At 35.9% G+C, this 17,698-nt stretch overlaps 1 protein-coding gene across 1 annotated transcript; it reads right to left on the reverse strand.

The window, feature by feature from the left end:
• Positions 1-1,675: 1,675 nt before the first annotated feature.
• On the reverse strand, positions 1,676-17,611 carry fam83fa (family with sequence similarity 83 member Fa). Its single transcript, XM_073832577.1, has 5 exons — positions 17,101-17,611; positions 10,927-11,094; positions 6,282-6,403; positions 5,312-6,177; positions 1,676-2,822 (listed from the first exon to the last, which is right to left on the reverse strand). Exons 1-5 carry the CDS (start codon positions 17,560-17,562, stop codon positions 2,773-2,775), a joined length of 1,668 nt encoding a protein of 555 aa, XP_073688678.1. The 5' UTR covers positions 17,563-17,611; the 3' UTR covers positions 1,676-2,772.
• Between the last annotated feature and the right edge of the window lie 87 nt (positions 17,612-17,698).

The raw sequence follows: 17,698 nt of genomic DNA on the forward strand, positions 1-17,698 counted from the left end.
ACCGGAATTATTAAAATAGACTTTAAACTAACAGTTCAGCATTTTTCAAAGGATTTAATCCCAAAACTGTGTTTGGGAGAATAATAAAATCAGCAATATAGCACAAATGTTCAGTATATTATCAAGCAGTTAGTTTTTCTATATACTTCACTTTCTAGGGCCAAGAAGTTGTTGCATTAAAGGAACACTCCACTTTTTTTGGAAATAGGCTCATTCTCCAACTCCCCCCGAGTTAATAAGTTGAGTTTTACTGTTTTGAAATCCATTCAGCCGTTCTCCTGTTCTGGCGATATCACTTTTAGCATAGCTTAGCATAGATCATTGAATCCTATTAGACCAATAGCATCACGTTCAAAAATGACCAACGAGTTTCCATATTTGTCCTATTTAAAACTTGACTCTTCTGCAGTTATATCATGCACTAATACTGGCAGAAATTTTAAAGCTGCAATTTTCTTGGCCGATAAGATTAGGAACTACACTTCCCTTCCAGCGTAATAGTCAAGGAAGTTTGCTGCCGTAATATGGCCGAAGCAGGCGCAGTAATATCACGCAGCACATGTGCAAATGCTAACCTAGCTGGGAACTAATTTCAGGTGCTGCGTGATATTACTCCGCCTGCTTCGGCCATATTACGGCAGCAAACTTCCTTGACTACGCCAGAATAGGAGTGTAGTTCCTAATCTTATCGGCCTAGAAAATCACAGCTTTACATTTTCCACTGGTTTTAGTAAACGATATGACTACAGAAGAGTCAAGTTTTAAACAGGACAAATATCGAAACATTTTTGAATGTGATGCTATTGGTCTAATAGGATTCAATGATCTATGCTAAGCTATGCTAAAAGTGATATCGCCAGAACAGGAGAACGGCTGAATGGATTTCAAAACGGTAAAACTCAACTTATTAACTCGGGGGGAGTTGGAGAATGAGCCTATTTCCAAAAAAAAGTGAACTGTTCCTTTAAAGGGATTGTTCACCCAAAAATGAAAATTCAGTCATACATTACATCTGACATAAATAAGACCTTCATTCATCTTTGGAACATAATTTTAAATATTTTTGATGTAACACAAGAGCTTTTTGACCCTGCATAGGTTGTGCGTTGTGGTACTCTTGTGAATATGCAGTGAAGACGACACGGAAGAGAAGAAAATTGTTGAATAAAGTCCCTATTTTTGATTTCTTTGAACACAAAAAGTATTCTCGTTGCTTCATAACATTACGGTTGAACCACTGATGGACTATTTTAACTATGTCCTTACTACCTTTCTGGGCCTTGATGTCAGTTATGTTGCGTCTATACAGATTCAGAAAGCTCTCGGATTTCATCCTGAAAAGATCTTAATTTGTGTTCTGAAGGTAAGTGAAGGACTTATGGGTTTGGAACAACATGAGGGTGAGTAATTAATGACAGAATTTTCATTTTTGGGTGAACTATCTCTTTAATTTAAAAATTTGGCATGATACTAATTTTTAAATATCAAAACCCCTAATGATGTTTGACCGCTCACATCTACAGTCATAATAAACCTGATGACTTGCGTAAAAGTAGCTGTTAGCCACTTCACAATTAAATCTGATTAAACTCACATTTGGCAAATTAGACTTATTGTCTTTTCTTTCAGGAAGCACATCTTCTGAGGTTAGATGAAAAGAAATAAGAAACATCAATGTATTTATTGTATTTATTGGCACTTTTGGTCTAAAAATCAGTTGCTTAACATCTGTTTCCAAGCGCCATACATTTTTGTCAGAACACGTTTTTGCCTTCCACTGTGCTTCTTTGTTATTGTTCATGTAAACATGCAAAACAGATCAGCTTATTAATATAAAACCCTTCGCAAGACATTTTTATACATTCCTCTGTTTTGTTTTACATCTCTAAAGTCAAGAATGTGTTCTATCTGAATTCTTAAAAGAACAGTACAGAAATTAATATTTATGAAGTATTAAAAGTGTAGTATTCATTCCACGCAAACATAAAGCCTTGAATTTTACATTGCTGGATTGATCTTTTTTATAACAAACTAAATTAAGATGACCATTACATAACAAAATTTCAAAGGCAAAAAGCTTAAACACCAATGGAGCTATTTCATGTGATCAAATTAAATCTGCTTGGGGAATCTTTTCTCCCTCAAGCAAAATACCAATCTTACAGATTCCTATTGAAATGAAATTTAAATTTTGCAGAGCAATGATAAACATGACCGCACCTTTAATGGTAACTGATCAGGCATGTTTTCATCTTGTCATCTGTCAGTTTTGCAATGGAGCTTTTCCCTCCTTCCTTTATGACTCTGAGGACTGAGGATTGGGTAAGTGCAACTGATTAAGACTGAGTAAACATGCAGTGCAAAGATCTGCTGAACAGGAAATATGTGTAACATGCTACATTTTCAGACTCTCACATTCAAAGCTCTCTGCAGTCCACCTGATCACTGTATGCGCACTATATTTCAGTCATTTTTTTTTTCTGACACCAGCTCTTTGCAGTGTCAGCAGCATTTTGGAGGTTGTTCAAACAATCTCACTTCCCTTTAAAAACACAGCACCAATACTTAGTTTTTCAGCTGACAGCTGAATCAATATTATTTAAAGGGAAAAAATCATTATACACATCTTGTCCAAACTTAACACAATCAAGAAAATGTCCTCTTTTTTACAGCATACATTATTAATATTCTTATTGAAACCTGTCCTAGCATCCAAAGTCCTGACCTACAGTTTAAGCACACGTTGTTGTTGGCTCCTCTCGCAGAGACACCTCAGGACTGAATACAGGCCTTTTTCTGGTTACGCCTCCGCCCTCTCGGGCCTAAAAAGAAACAAAAGATGTCAAACAAGTCTTAAAAACAAAAACAGGGCTGCACAGTTAATGTAAACAAAACTGATATAGCTTAAATCATAAAGGCTGCAATTTAAATAAATAAATAGATGCAATGCATGTTTTAGAGTGAAGCGCAGCACTGCATTCTTATACGTTTGCAGCATCTCAATGCTGCTCCACTTGAGCACTTTAATGTGCATTTGAGAACACAACATGTGCCAACCATCTACTCACACTTCCTGTAATGAGAAGTGCTTAAAAAGGAAGCTTTAAGGGCTCCCTGTTGCTTTCCATGAAAATAAAAGTTTATGGTTAAACGTTGGCAAATAAAGAAATTAAGACTATAATTTATTTATAGCAATGTAAATTAAAATGTAATGTTGATATATATCTACAAAATCTGGTTGTTTTACTACAAATTGTGTAGCGCAACAAACAAGCAAACCTAGAATTTCACATTTTAAATTGCATCACAATTTTTATCTGAAAATTAAAATGTAATTCTTCCCCAAACTGTACATGAAACCATTGCACTACTCAAAGCAAAACAAAAGAAACAAAAAACAATTTAGCTGCAAGCACATAAAAAAAAAAAAAAAAACATTATTTAGCCAGTCGGTAACTACCTAAATCAGTTATTCAAATCCGGGTAATTTACCATATAAATATTATGTTTTTTTTAACGTTTACGACTGTCATAGTGCCAGCTGTGGTCCGATCTCCTTAAGACTTTGCATGTTTAGAATCAACTGTCACATGTGCTCACCAGGTTTCATGAAGTTTTGCGATTTCCTTTAGGCTTTATAGGATTTTAGGTAAATTAGAACAGGCCCCTTTTCTAAATGCAGCTTCCCAAAGGTTAAAGGTACACTCCACTTTTTTGGGAAATAGGCTCATTCTCCAACTCCCCCCGAGTTAATAAATTGAGTTTTACCGTTTTGAAATCCATTCAGCCGTTCTCCTGGTCTGGCGATATCACTTTTAGCATAGCTTAGCGTAGATCATTGAATCCTATTAAACCAATAGCATCACATTTAAAAATGACCAATGAGTTTCGATATTTGTCCTGTTTAAAACTTGACTCTTCTGTAGTTATATCGTGTACTAATACCGGCGAAAAATGTAAAGCTGCGATTTTCTTGGCTGATAAGATTAGGAACTACACTCCCATTCCGGCGTAATAGTCAAGGAAGTTTGCTGCCGTAATATGGCCGAAGCAGGCGCAGTAATATCACGCCGGTCACATTAGAAGCTACCTAACTGGGAATTAATTTCAGGCGCTGCGTGATATTACTCTGCCTGCTTCGGCCATATGTGACCATGGACCACAAAACCAGTCGTAAGTGTAAATTTGTCAAAATTGAGATTCTTATGCCACATGAAAGCTGAGTAAATAAGCTTTCCATTGATATATTGTTTGTTAAAATAGGACAATGTTTGTCAGAGATACAACTATTAGAAAACCTGCAATCTGAGGGTGCAAAATATCTAAATATTGAGAAAATCAACTTAAAAGTTGTCCAAATGAAGTTCTTAGCAATGCATATTACTAATCAAAAATCAAGTTTTTATATATTTATGGTAGAAAATTTACAAAATATCTTCATGGAACATGATCTTTACTTAATATTCTAATGATTTTTGGCATAAAAGAAAAATTGATAATTTTGACCCATACAATGTATTTTTGGCTATTGCTACAAATATACCCGTGCTACTTATGACTAGTTTTGTGGTCCAGGGTCACATATTACGGCAGCAAACTTCCTGGTCAACTCGTTGGTCATTTTTGAACGCGATGCTATTGGTCTAATAGGATTCAATGATCTATGCTAAGCTATGCTAAAAGTGATATCGCCAGAACAGGAGAACGGCTGAATGGATTTAAAAACGGTAAAACTCAGATTGAGCTCTTACATATGTGTTCTGAATTTGGCGAAGATATCTTATTCCGTTCAGGAGTTATAGGCATTTTACTAAAAGTGGCCCTGCCATTTTCTAATGCGGCAGTGAGTCTAAAGTTTTTTTTTTTTTTTTTCTTGATAGTCACTCTCCAGAAAATCACTGTTTTGGTTACGATCAGGCGAAAAACCTAGGACTAGTTCACAAAAGTTTTTCAAAAAATCCAAAATACCTGAAAATTTCACAACGCTATCAGTCGAATCAGAGACAAAATGTGTTTTGTCCGACGTGAGCCAAGAATTCCAACGACATAAAACAACTGAGTCTGTGACTTATGGTTTAGTATTTATGAGTGATTTCGTACTTTTGATTGCTGATGCACCCCTATCAGGCCTATTGGGCAAGTCTTAGTGACAATGTAGGCGGTGTGAGTACTACAATCCCTCCAAGTTTCAAGTCTTTACGACCTACGCTTTGGTTTGCATGATTAGTTTTATGTGGAGATTGCTGATAATTGGCCATTCTAACAATTACTACGCACTTGAACCCCTAATGATTATAGTCAGGATACTTACCATCATCGCCTTCTGTGGCAATAGTCTGAAGAGAAACACTCCTTGGACCCATTTTGTTCTTCTTGACTTTGAACTTCACCTGTGGTGGATTCTCTATAAACTCAAAAGTGTCTTCAGCTTCCCCAGTGCTATCAGCGTCTGAGATCTTGCGAGAAACGGGAGTAATGTGTTTGGGTAATTCTTCTTGCTCGTTAATATGATTGGCCAACCAAGATGGTTCCTTGGAGTTGCTGGTAATCTTAGTGTCTTTATGACTGATCTGTTTTGCATCTGTGCCTTGATGGGTTGTTTTAGAGAGAGTGTCTGGAGTCTGGTTTTTTTCTCTGCCTTTCAAGAAATGCCGGAAGGAAGAGCGCTGCTTTTTAGAACCAAACAGTGAAGGCTTCTTACCATCGTCCTTGCCATCCTCTGTCCCATCTGGGGATGTAGGGGACTGTGGATGTCCACTATCCCCATTGGTGTAGGTTAATTTTTCTATGTTATTCACAGAGGAATGGTCAACATAGTCTCTCAGCTTAGTAAGATCCTGCAGGGAGCCAGTTACACCGAGACTGTTACCAACGACTAAAGAGTACTTAGGATTATGGTATTTATGTGCAGGCACTTTTAGGTCAGCCTGTTTGGTGTCCCCTACAGAGATCTGGAAGCGTGACGTGGATACAGGAACTGTGAGTTTGTTGGGTTCCGCTGGCGTTTTCAGCACAGGAACAGGCAGGGCGGGCTTGCTGATGTGAAACTCACGATAGAGGTCTACTTTATCAGACACGGCATACAGCTCTCTGAAGTCATTGTCGAAGAAGTCGACTACCTGTCCTGACATCACAGTAATTGTGTTGCGGTTCATCCTGGAGGAACTCCATGTAAAACTACAAAAATAGGAAGAATATAGCAAATGTAATAATGAAAAAGTAAACAGATTCCACAAATGTGAACAAAACTGCAAGACCTACTGTTTTGTCTGTATACTAACCTGTATGACCCAAACATCACTTTCTCTCCATCTACCATCATGTACTTTGAGCACAGTGATCCTGGCAGACGACCAAAGGACAGCGGCATGCTGAAACCCCTCACAGTTCGCACCCGCAGGTTCTGGAAGAGCAGAAAGAAAGAAAATAATTTTTGAAGCCGTGTGTACACTGCATCATTTTTTTTGCTGTCCAAGACACATTGGAAATCTCACTCCACACCATTTAAAATATTGTAGGGCTGTCACCTTGATTTAGTTAGAGTACTTGATTTTTTAAAAATCCTCTACTGCAATTTGCCAGTGTCAAGTAACCTTCAAAATACTGGAAGTGTTTAAATATCATAATAAAGCATAATGCTACGATTTAGTTAAATAAATATACGATTCAGATTTAATATATCCGCTTTAATTATTTACATGCGTGTATGTAACGTGCATTTCAGAGCGCCACAGTTCACAGTAAATGCTGCTCCACACAAACAGTTATCATTTACAAACTCCATCTCCGCATATTTCTGTGAGTTTGGGCTTATTATAACGTCCATCTGTGAAAGCAACATTTTATCATATTTGTAAGGTAAATAATTTATAAACATACGCAAACACAGAAGAATACATCCTTATTTTTCTTAATATGCTAAATATTCATTGTGGTTTCTAAATAAAAGCTCAGACCCTCACTCTGACTTTACACGTTTTGATGTCCACATATTCAAGAAATGAGAGAATTTTTATCGTAAATAAAAGTCCAAATATTACGATCGTCAGGCTGTTGCCACCCTCTGTAGTCATTTGTTATAATGCGTAATGTTCAATAGCTCTATTGTTTTTAATACATTATGTATTTTCACAGTTTTGTTTAATAAAACCATATGATTACTTGCTTTTGATACTTAAATTGAACCAATTGTTATTGCCTTATTGTTATTATATATGTATTTTAACTCATTTTAAAGGCTATTGTTTGCTTAGGTCTATTTTTATTACCTCAAAAGAATAAATGATAATTATCTGATTACTCAATTAATCATCACAGTAATCGACCGATTACTCGATTACCAACATAATCGTTAATGACAGCCCTATAATAATGCATTTTTACTGCATTCTGTATAATTACTAATGAATGTATTTTGTATAATTACTAATAAACGGTCTCATACAATAATGTTCAATAACATCAGGCATCCAAACGCAGGATAACACTTTGTTTGTGTGCATGTATGAAAAAAGATTTTGAGTCTATATAGTAAAATAATTACAATATTGAACATTCATCTTTGGAACAAGAGGAGCACAGCAACTGATATCATTGGCACATGTGAGAGAAAAATATCTTATTATTAATCATTTCATTTAAGTTACAATCAGAATTGTGAAAGTTTTGCCCTAACAAATAAAAAAGATCTGTTTTATCCAGTCACAACCAACTCAAGACTCACAAGGTTTTATTAACTGAACAATATAGCCAACATTAACACAAGAACCTGGTTCTTGCAGTTTCATTTCAATTATGTGTGTAAATGAGAATGTCAAAACAGACACGGACTGGTTAAAACACCCAGCCAACTGTGAGCAAAGTCTTAGCTAAGATCTATATCACAGTGTCTGACACACATTAAAAGATGTCTGCTTTAAACTTCACCCAAGAACTCATTGGTGTCACAATCTGAGATACAATTTAAAGAAGCAGACAACAAAACTGCCGTGCTTAGGATAATAAACATTATAGTATGTTGGTGTGGACGATACAATTACTATTATCTTTATAGTTATTATTCTTGGCGTGGCTTTTGGTATAAGGTGGGAAAGCTTGATTTCACAAAAGGCATAAGGAGTCAGAGCAACACACCTGACATGGGCAAATATCCAAGGTGAAGTTGGTAGTGAGAGGTTAAGGGAAAAAATCCTTGCACACACAGGTGTGGCGATTTCATTTGCACACTGAGGACTCAAAAGAAAGGAATACTGTAGTGACAAAAGACTTTGAGTGTAAGGTTGGCATAGACGAGGAAAAAGCAGAAGCGTGAGAGATGAGAGCACTCCACAACTCAGCTAAATGAGATCAAGTTGCCTTTTTTCTTAGTTCTGTTGAAATCTGCAGATCCTCTTTCAGGAAACAACAATGCTGAATTATCTGACTCTATTGCTCAGTGTAAAGTGTCAGCTGAAAAGCCCTAGTGTCCTATATAAAACAATCCACATAGATAAGGCTTGTTGGCAGTGTATCTCAAGGAGATCGGCAGTATTTGGGGCAGTCTTGCGGAAAGCGCTGGGTTTCATTCTACAGCACTGCTATGTGTGTTCACAGCGGACCAGGAAGTCAGCTGAACCCTGTGGCAACAGCTCCAAAATCATCCAGAGTTTCAAGTTCACACAGATCCCTTTAAAGATCAGCTGACAGTCTGTGCATTTATCTGTGATATGGCAAGTCACGTGTTCATGTTTGTCTTCTCTTCCAGAAAAGCCTGATAAGGCACGTCTGAATACTGCTAAGCTACACACATGATGATGTTTTGATAACACGTCTTCACTTTAACTAGCATTGTGTTATCACAAAAAGAGAGTTAAGACTAAAAGAGAAAAATGGATCATGTTGGTTTATTAATGGCTAGTGTTAAGGAATATAAATAGATATGGGTTAAAGAACAGACACTGATTTTTATTTTCCCAAGACAGTAGAAGTTAAGGGGATACATCAACCAAAAATAAAATTTCTGTCATTAATTACTCACCCTCATGTAGTTCCAAACACCTAAGACCTTCATTCATCTTTGGAACACAAATTAAGATGTTTTTTTTTATAAAAGTCATGAGTTTTCTGACCTTGCATAGACAGCAACACTACCCCGTTCGCGGCCCAGAAAGGTAGTAAGGATATCATTAAAATAGTCAACGATGGTTCAACCATAATGTTATGAAGCTACGAGCTTCATTCAACGATTTCTTCTCTTCAGTGTCAGTCTTCAACACACGTTCATGAGAGTATCACAAAGCATTTGTGTGGTGGTCAGCGTTCTGACATAAAATCTCTCTTAAGGTCATTGCACACTGATTTTTGCATGTTAAAAAAATAAATACAGCCTCAAGTTGTTTGAATCACATTTACACACTGCCTCTGAAACTTTAATCAGTCATAAAAACAATCAGGTCAGGTTAGATTTTCTGCATTTTCGCATCTGTAGCAAGCATTTTGATAGTAAAGGATGACAAATCTGAAAAAATATGAAAACTTTTGCTACGGTTACACCTGTTGTTTCCACTACTCTAGTGTTTCGACCATAGAAACAGAGACTTTTCGAAAACTGCAGATCCCGTTTTAGATTGAAAACTCTGGTGTTACGATTCAGTGTAAACAGACCAAAATTTAGGAATTTTGAAAGTGTAGACTAAGATCGTTTTCATTCTAAAATGTTTTTTTTTTTAAACGAAAACGCACTAGCGTAAACAGGCCTTGAGTTTATTGTCTGAATATTCTGGTTCAAACAAGTAAGGCAGGGCAAAAAAAATGCAAGTCATCCTCTTGTCAAAATTTTCAGACATGTTTACGAAGACAGCATGTGTCTTCGCAGGCGCAGCACATCTGGGTTCTACGTCAGAACACCACATGCATCATGGTACTCATGAGAGAGAAGAAACTGTAAAATTGTTTTTGTTTTCTTTGCACACAAAAAGTATTGTTTAAGCTTCATAAAATTAAGGTTGAACCACTGATGTCACATGGACTATTTTAATAATGTCCTTACTACCTTTCTGGGCCTTAAACGTGTCAGTTGTGTTGCCGTCTATGCAGGGACAGAAAGTTCATGGATATCATCAGAATTATTTTAATTTGTGTTCTGTAGATGAACAGGTTTTACGTGTTTCAAACGACATGAAGGTGAGTAATGACAGAATTTTCATTTTTGGGTCAACTAATCCTTTAAAAGTTTACATAAGTAAACATAAGTAAACTTTAAGTTAAGATTTGTCTTTAAACTCCATGGTCTCAGCATTTAAGTTAACCAGAATTTCCTGTTTTTGTTTGTTTGATTTTAAATAAGAAATAATAATAATATATTGTATTGTACATATAAAACATGTCAAATAAATAAAAATATTATATAATATATACAATACAAAAAAAAACATTAGTTTATTTGATTGTTATCGTCATATCGTATACAGTGATATTAGTGACATATTATCATTAATTCAATTTTAATTAATCACAATTAAAAATGAAGTCTGTGTTACTAAAATATATTGCTTTGTGACATTATTCAAGGGCAATTTAGCTTTCATGATCTCCAATTTGCATTGCCACATTGCGTCCTGATGTTTTACTTTTACTATTCCTATTATTTTCATTAATCATTCTTTTTGCTAAAATACAGGCATTTTAAGTATTTTTGTCTTAAAATCATAAATTAAAACCAGTACAACAAATATTTCACTTTTTTTTAATTATGGCAGTGAGGATAGAAGCCTGTTTGTTTGTTTGCATTATTTTATTAATTATATGGGGGAAATGAAAAATAATGCTACAAAATAATTGCCCTAAAATTGGTTTCATTTAAATAATGGCACAAAATAATTACCCTAAAATTGGCTTCATTTTTGCAAAACACAGTTTCTGTTGTATCAGCCAATTGTTCTCACTCACCCTCAGGTGCTGCGCAGAAATCTGCAGCCTGCTGCTCATGTCCAGGAAGTGCGGCAAGCCGTTCTCCTCCAGCAGCAAGTACACAGCCACCCCCCTCTTGCTCGAAGCATCTAACAGATCCTGCAGGATCAGCAGGTCCGTCAACAGGTCCATGACCACTGCAACCAACTGAAAACCAAGTGAAACCAATCAGTGGTTAGAACTTTGCCAATTCACTTAGCTTATCATTACATCTGCTTTGAGGTGAGAATGAGCCACATTGGGTATTTCTGACGACTCTTACTTTGCAATACAGCAGTGCAGTTTGTCTCAATTTGAGCGAATACATGAAATCTCATACAGATAGAGAAAGACAGCGGAGCAGATATACAATAGCGACGAAAAAGTCCAAACTCAAAATTCGTCACAAGTTACTTCTAAGACAAAACAGTCAGCCTGGGTCAAAGGACATGTATGTGTTATGAATAAACCACACACCACAGCGTTTTAACAAATAAAATGTGAACTAGGTCAGCAAAAAAACTAATGATGTGGAAAAACAAGTTTAAATTTATTGGGTCAATTCAAAGCTTGTTTAAAGCTCCAAAGGTTAGGCCTCAATCCTTTCTTCATTCTCACTGACTCTGACAAAACTATGCAAATAACAAACGTAGCAATTTGCATTAAAGAGAAAACCACCTATAACAGCTGAACAGGAGCGTCAGATGAATCACTTGGATAACACAGATTCTGTTCTTCTGCTTAGGCCAAACATATTTAAAAACACAAACCGTAAACTATTTTTCAGATAAGAAACAAAAACGTTTTAAACTTCTTGCACAAGGAAATGTTCTGCTCAATTCCTCAAGAGAAGGCACCACCTGCTTCAGATGACATCAAAGATATGTATGAGTGTCAGGAACGACTTGAATAATATGTAAATACAACGTTCTGTAGACATAGTCTAATACTAACATTGACACATTTCCTGAAACTAAGACGAAACGGTAGTCAGCAATCGGCTCTGAAATGTTTAAGTCAGACCTTAATATCCAACAGAGCAGAAACTGCCATTTGTAAATTTAATATGTCTGGCTTCCAGTGTCATCCACTTCCAGCTATTTTTACCCGTACAAAACAGCTTGTTTTGCTGCTTGATATTGCAAACTGGTGTTTCTTACCATATTATTTTAATGTATTGTCTTAATTATGAACACACTGGTTTGTAGTGCAAACAGTTTTACTGTTTACTGTGCCGCTTTCTTCTTCTTCTCATTAATTTCCTACCGCGCTTATGAATCGCAAATCTTGCATATTCACATAAAACAGCTTACTTCCATGTTGAAAAATAAGGTGGAGGCTCTTCTAATACTCTACAGCAAGAAAATGACAAAAGTTGGGCTTAAAGATGAATAGTAAAATCACAAATTAGCAGTTTAGTTAGAAAAAAGTCTGAGTTGCTGTATAAAAGTAAATCTACAGGAGTGTAAGTACACAACTAAACAAAACAAGGGCAGCACCTGCCAGAACATCATTACCTCAGTTTGACAAGTGCATTTGGATAAGTTTCACCACAACCACCAACAAATAAGTCTTATGGGTGTACTTGTGGTGCAAACAGACGTGACGACAGTAAACTAAAACACACAAGTGAAATGTTTGTGTATCTACAATTAAATTAAACTGCCATACTTTACTGTATTCATTATACATTGTTACAAAACAGAGCTGGCCTGTTAAAATCAGGTCCAAAAATTGTAATGATCTGTTAAGTATGGCATAAGTAAGACATTTGTGAGAGGAAACATACTGTAGAACTAAATTATAAGTTGAAATAAAACACAGTTAAGATTTTATAAATGTTTATTGCGGCTTTTGTATTAATTGAGGGTTGCAGTACATGGAGGTGGACTGAAGGCAGCTTAAATGCTTTGTACCTGAAGTGTGTTATTATAACTTACTTGCACTGATAAGGAAGTCACATTGTGTGTGTAAACCGGTAGCAAAGCGGTATGACTAGAAGCCTCTGGCAGTGTGATTGACAAGGCACTTACAGACAAAACCCAAGGCTATATGAGGGTGATTTCCTGACTGATCATTACGTCATTCTTTTCACTGAAATTCATTCACAGTGACACACATCATACTGTAAAAACGATTAGAGATATTTCTATACATACTACCTTATTTTTGTGTGTTTTTAGGGGAAATTGGTCTTTATAAAAATATATTTTCTTTTTAATAGTTATTCATGTATTATGCTAATAAATTCCATCATTAGGTTTAATCATTACTTCATCAACATCGACATTTGTTTACATAAAATTAAATGAATGTAGCAGTTTTGCCAGAAACTGTTTAGTAATGATCAGTTTTGTAACTCCTGTTTTTAGATTTTAACTAAAAGGTAACTATGCTTTTGCAGTTTTCTTTTTTCATTTACAGTTTAGCTAATGAATGTTTCTGTTTCGTATCATTTTGTATGACTAAAGATCAATGTTTAGTCAGGGTGATTTCCAAATAAGAGCTCAGAGCTATTTCACAAATAAACAGCACTCCACCAAAATACCCACAACCCCAGGGACTAGGCCTCAGCAGTTTCTCCAGAAAAGTGTCTTCTTCAGCGAAATGAAGTCTGATGAAATGTAATTCTTAATATTTGTTCTTATTAACTTTATTTTATTATTGCGTTTTTCATATTCCCACTACTATGGTAGCTTTTAAAAGAGTCGGTCAGAGTTAAATCTTAATTACTTTAAGAGATGATCTCATGCTCAGTGGAAAGTACACTATCACATGACTTGTGATTAACTTCAGAACATGTCATGATGACAGCACCATATAAACTTATACAGTTAAGCTGCTTTAGGCCACCTGCTTCCTCATCATCTTTAAAACATCTTCAATATGACGTAGCCTAATTCAGGACACTATAACAAAAAGAAGAAAAAAAAATATTTCCTTAAAACTGACAATAATTACTACTTTATTTGTTAGTACACTGTAAAAAGTTGTCACCAGATTCAACTTAAAAACCTAAGTTCAGCAGCTGCCTTAAAATCAGCTTAAAACTACAAGTCATTTTAACTTACTACAATAAAATTGAGTTGATTTAACTTGTGAGTTTAAATGACTTGAGTTGATTTAACTTTAATCTTAAGGCAGCTGCTAAACTTAAGTTTTTTAAGTTGAAACTGGTGAAAACTTTTTTACAGTGTACTTACTCAGTACTCTATAGTAGTAACTAGTATAAATCACTTCCAACTAGTAATCCATGTATTCCAATTGTTCCTATTCCAATTTTACTATTAAGGTTTTTGTAACGAGTATCTATTTCACATCTTTATTAGATACAAGTACCTCTTTATCAGACACAGACACATTGTATTTATCCCAGCAGTAACATTTCATACCTCACTATTTACCTCACTGATTTTTTTCTCTCTTTAATGACTGGTTGTATGTTTTAATAAAAACAGTGGGGATACTCAACATTGGTCTAATAAAAATATACGATTAACCATTCAGTTACCACTAGGACAACTACATATGAAAAATCTGTAACACTTTAGGGAACAGATATTCACTTATTAATTATTAGATTTCTCACAATAAATTACTAATTCGCTGCTTATTAATAGTTAGTAGAGTAGTTGTTAATTTTAGGTATGAGTTTGGATTAAGGGGTCTTTATAAGCACTAATAAACAACCAATATACTAGTAATATGCATGTTAATAAGCAACAAGTTAACAGTGAGAAATGCACTAGTAATTAAGTGCTAATACCTTACTAGCAGGGTTTGACTAACTTTTTTGTTCACCAGTCACTGACTGTAGCTAGTGGTTTTCCAAAGTATCTAGTCACTTAGTATTTTTATTGGTCACAATTTTTTGATGGAAAACTGCAAAATGCACTTTCCAGGTCAGTTTTTTTGCCTACATAAGCAGCATTTCCCAGCCAATCTTATTAAATGTATATGTTGTCTTTCATATCAAACTGTTATATTTTATTAATCATTTCACTTAATATAAGACACTATCCACCTTTTTCTTTAACACGGAAGTAAGCCTATTGGTGAGACTTCCGGTTCATTAGTCGCCGTAGGGAAATAACAAGAATAATAATAATGTGCAGTAAATGGTTAAACAGTTTGCTCATAATTAAGATAATACATTAAAATAATAAGGTAAAACACCAATTCGCAACATCAAGCAGCAAAACAAGCTCTTTTGTAGAGCTAAAAATAGCTGGATGCAGATGAGAACCCATAAAATGTAAAAATGTATGCACCCACTCTTACAGGAAATAAAAGGTGGAAAGGACTGTTATCACTCAAATGAAATCAGCATAAACAAAATAAATCTCTTCATTACAGAAAAAAGGGATGCAGCCGAAATGGCATTTAGATTAGTTTACGAGGACAAGTTAATGAAGCTGAAATGTAGTATGAATGCATTTATGCTGATTAGTGTTTTAAATCAGTTCTCAATATAATATACAAATATACAATTTTGGAAAAAATGCAAAGATAAGCTTCCAAAAGGAAACCGCCAGGAGGTGGCAGCAAGTGACTGTCTTTATGAGTGAGTCCTTGAATCAATCAGTGAGTCACTGAGTTACACATTCAAAAGACTCAGTCTGATGGCTAAGCAAGTGCTGTCTTTATTGATGGGTTATTTAATCATTATCTCACCCGGTTTATTCAAAACACTTAATCACTCAGTAAGGGTACAACGCTGTTTGTTGCTCATGGATGTGCAACCACTCTTCCATGATCTTTGTTTGGAACTATCCTCGTTAACAAATCGAGCAAAAACAGTCAACATTGACAATATTGTGTCTAAAATATAAGACACTTAATATTAACTACCTGTTTGAAATCTTGTATAAAATCAATGTGAAATTTGCAGTCTTGCTGGTTTTCAGGGAAAATGCACGCTCTTGGTCCTGTCATGTTTCTTAAGTAGGCTATAAATATGTTATAAAAATAATAACTACATTTTTACAGCAGTATGTTTCTTCTGTGTGCAGTTGTGTTTATTTGTTTTGATTTCATCAGAAGATTCACAAGCAGGCAGCACGAGCCTCAACTGGCACGACCTTGTTATTGCCAATTACAGCAAATGTAATAAAATAAAAAAAAAATCATTCTTGTTGAAATTTTGGTGCTTCCATAGGTAGATTCATAAAGCAACTATAAAGTATTTTCACAACGCATCATCAATCGGCCATATTGGTGGCACTGAATGTAAAAACAATGCCACTGAACCAAACAAAACTTGAATATTTTACTGATTATTGCTGCTGAAAATGGTCAATTATTGTCATGTTTTGAGCTGTGCTAATCACTCAGACCACTCCAAAAACATTTGAAGTACTATAGAGTGTCAAAATTTGTAACAAATCAAGGAAAAAAAGAACAAAACGTGTTTGTGGTTGGCCAAACTGAACCAGGATTTCCAAGGAAAGAATCTTGACAACATTGTGTTTGTTATTAGGCCAATATCTTAATTAATACAGCTTGTATGTAAATTTACGCCCTTCCCTGCTTACTAAGTCCTTCTCCATATGATTTAGCAGCTTCCACACATTTTTTCTGTGGTGTAGACAGCATAAATTAGCAGAACAACATATTCAGTTGTACATTAACCGTGCAATCCATGCCGTTGTTTACATCCGAGTATTGCCAATATGGCCGTGCATTATGGTAACTGACCAAATTGTGACATAAGAGCAAACCATATGGTCACAAGTTCCGTCATTAACCGCAACTGCTGAAATCCATCTGCATTTGGCGGTGTCAATGTCAAACCCTAGTTACTAGTAAAACTTGAACAGCTACCAGCAACAACAGAAAATAAACATGTTAATTATCTAATTTGTTTGACCTGTGCAAAAGATTGCATTAGCTAACCAGTAACAATGGGATAGTTACTTGTTGAGATACTGTTGATACTAGTTTATAATGCTTAAGTACTGATGACTAATTAGGTCACTAAGTAGCCTAACCATTAATGAATAGTTACTAGTGGATTTTTTTTTATTAGTCATCAGTTATTACCACTCATTATTCACCTATTTATAGTTCTACCAATTCTACTAGTAATTCAAAGAAACAATTAAAAATGAATTAGACACTAAAACTACTATTTCGTTGTAGGAGTAAATGGGCCATGCGGCCATGGTCGCTTACCTTTGTGGATTCTTGAATGAGTCTGCGGACCACCTCTTTAATATGCGGACTGTTGTTTTTGGGTGGGTGGGTGTAAACCGACACCCGAGTTACCCCTTTGTAATGGCCGTTGCTAGGCCAACCGATGTCCAGCGGAGGGATCTCTGTATCAGACATGGTCGGCCAGTAGGTTGAGTGAACACCTGAGTCTTCACTCGTATCGTGGGGCGACCGTGAGCAGCAGGTGTCCGAGTCACTGTCGTATTCCTGGAAGGTATCCCGCATCCATTTGACTTCCCTTGCGGAGAGAAAGTCTTTAACATTATCCTCTTTGAGGCGCATCTTGAACGCGCCATCCCCGTTCTTCAAGAGCTGCTCGAGCGCGGCCCGCTGCTCCTCGCTGTAGTAAAACTCCGGTTTAGACTCCGGTATTTTCACATTAACATGTTCATCGTCCATGCATACTAGCTGAGACTCAGCCATGGCAGCTGTGCTCGCGGAAAAACGGTTCACCTGTGAGGCTCCAGGCACAACGTTCAGCACACCTTTACCTGTTCGAGTGGTTGGTTCAGGTATTTCTAAGCGAGGTGGGCGGAGCTTCTCTAGCGTGGTAGGCGGG

This window comes from Garra rufa, chromosome 1 (assembly GCF_049309525.1).
Source record: "Garra rufa chromosome 1, GarRuf1.0, whole genome shotgun sequence".
NCBI lineage: Eukaryota > Metazoa > Chordata > Actinopteri > Cypriniformes > Cyprinidae > Garra > Garra rufa.